This window comes from Stegastes partitus, unplaced genomic scaffold (assembly GCF_000690725.1).
Source record: "Stegastes partitus isolate 25-593 unplaced genomic scaffold, Stegastes_partitus-1.0.2 Scaffold2629, whole genome shotgun sequence".
Classification (NCBI taxonomy): Eukaryota; Metazoa; Chordata; class Actinopteri; family Pomacentridae; genus Stegastes; species Stegastes partitus.
In genome coordinates this window covers 1-1,707 of record NW_007580360.1, presented here as the reverse complement: position 1 = coordinate 1,707, position 1,707 = coordinate 1, and the positions used below count along the sequence as shown (strand labels likewise).

Sequence of the window (1,707 nt, the reverse complement as noted above, 5' to 3'; positions counted from 1 at the left end):
ATTGATCTGACTGACCTTTCTCTGTTTTGACCACTCAGTCATGATGTCGCAGCTCCCATGAGTCCTCATGCTCAGGAGGTTTCCGGCTACGTGGACTTTAACGTGTCCATGCCGGCGCAGAACCTGTGGAAGGTGGTGAGTTGAGGCAGCAGAGTGCCCCCCGGTGTCCCCTCAGAGAACTGCAGCTCCATGAGACGCTGAAAACAGGTTTCAGAGTTAGTGAACGTTGACAGTGTAAAGTGGATCTATGAATGAGGCCTGAAGGACGACAGAAACAAACAGGAACTGCAAACCTAGAAGCTAATTACAGACTGTCACAGTTCATCAGCTGATCAGACGTTATTTATCAATCATTAATAACTAATCTTTCATTTCAATTCCCTGTAATTCATTTTGTTTATGTATGAAAAGCAGACTTTGGCATTCATTCGTTTTCATGACTGCTGCTGTTTCATTGGACAGTTTGTGGAGCCGTTGTTTACTGAACTGTTGTTTGTTTGTTTGTTTGTTTGTTTGTTCAGGATATCGCCAACAGGGAGGCGGAGTCAGAGGTGTGGAAGACGATCCTGTCTGAAGTCCGATTGGTCCACGTCAACACCTCCGCTGTGGTCAAGGTGCTGACCTCACCTGACACGCCTGAGCTGAACGCCCATATAAGGACCTGCTGACTTGTGTGTGTGTGTGTGTGTGTGTGTGTGTGTGTGTGTGTGTGTGTGTGCGCGCGCAGCTGAGCGGTGTGTCTCTCCCAGACTGGGGTTTCCGTCAGCTCGAGGTCGTAGCAGAGAAGCTGTTCAAAGCTCACAGCAGCAGTTTGGGGTGGAACGTGGAGGAACACCGATATGGAACCAGTATGTTAGCTTAGCATTGTTAGCATCCCTCCGTATTTACTGCAGTGATGTCACAGTTACCCATGATGCCTCCCAGGTCAGGAGCAGAAGGAGCGGGAGGCGGAGCTTCACTCTCCGACGCACATCGACGTCGACAGAAAAATTTCTTTCTGGGCCAAGTTTGTGGAGCTGCAGGTACGACATCATCATGTCATCGTCCAATCAGATGGCTTGATTCCTGTGATGGTGTGCAGGCTTTTCACGTCTTTAATTATTCAGTCAGTTTGACTGAATACTGCAGTATTAGAGCAGAATCTGTTTGTCCAGAACACTCACAAAATCAACTCATCAAGAATAAATAAAAAATCAGCAGGAACTGTGATGTCATGTTGTGATGTCATGTTGTGATGTCATGTTGTGATGTCATGTTGTGATGTCATGGCAGTGGAAGATGCTAACGGTGAAACAGGAAGAGTCGGAGCACAAATACAGCTCCGCACCCCTGGAGTGGATCACCATGGAAACCAACATCGCATACTGGCTGCACGCGACAACCAACGTAACACACACACACACACACACACACACACACACACACACACACACACACACACCATGTGTCCTGTTCTGCTCTCTGATTGGCTGCATGTGATTCAGGCTCAGATCCACTTGATTGGAAACCCGGTGTCGTGGGGCGTGGCCAACCTGAGCCTGCTGGCCTATCAGCTGCTGGCAGTGGTGTACCTGCTGAGGAGGAGGCGGGGCTTGAAAGACCTACCTGATGGTACACACTGACACACACTGAGGTTCTGGTTCTGCAGAGAGATGCTCCTCTGACACGTTTCCAGCGGATTTACCTTATGTGATGTTTCATTCACTT

The 1,707-nt window shown here is 48.7% G+C and overlaps 1 protein-coding gene across 1 annotated transcript in view; it reads left to right on the top strand.

Annotated features, from left to right (window-relative positions):
- Positions 1 to 1,654, top strand: part of pomt1 (protein-O-mannosyltransferase 1) — a 14,898-nt gene extending 13,244 nt beyond the window's left edge. Inside the window, exons 12-17 of the mRNA XM_008305796.1 lie at positions 39 to 135; positions 522 to 614; positions 728 to 848; positions 925 to 1,022; positions 1,273 to 1,386; positions 1,485 to 1,654. Coding sequence (XP_008304018.1) covers positions 39 to 135; positions 522 to 614; positions 728 to 848; positions 925 to 1,022; positions 1,273 to 1,386; positions 1,485 to 1,622 — 661 coding nt within the window. The 3' untranslated portion in view covers positions 1,623 to 1,654. The remainder of the gene's footprint in view (positions 1 to 38; positions 136 to 521; positions 615 to 727; positions 849 to 924; positions 1,023 to 1,272; positions 1,387 to 1,484) is intronic.
- The last annotated feature ends 53 nt before the right edge of the window (positions 1,655 to 1,707 follow it).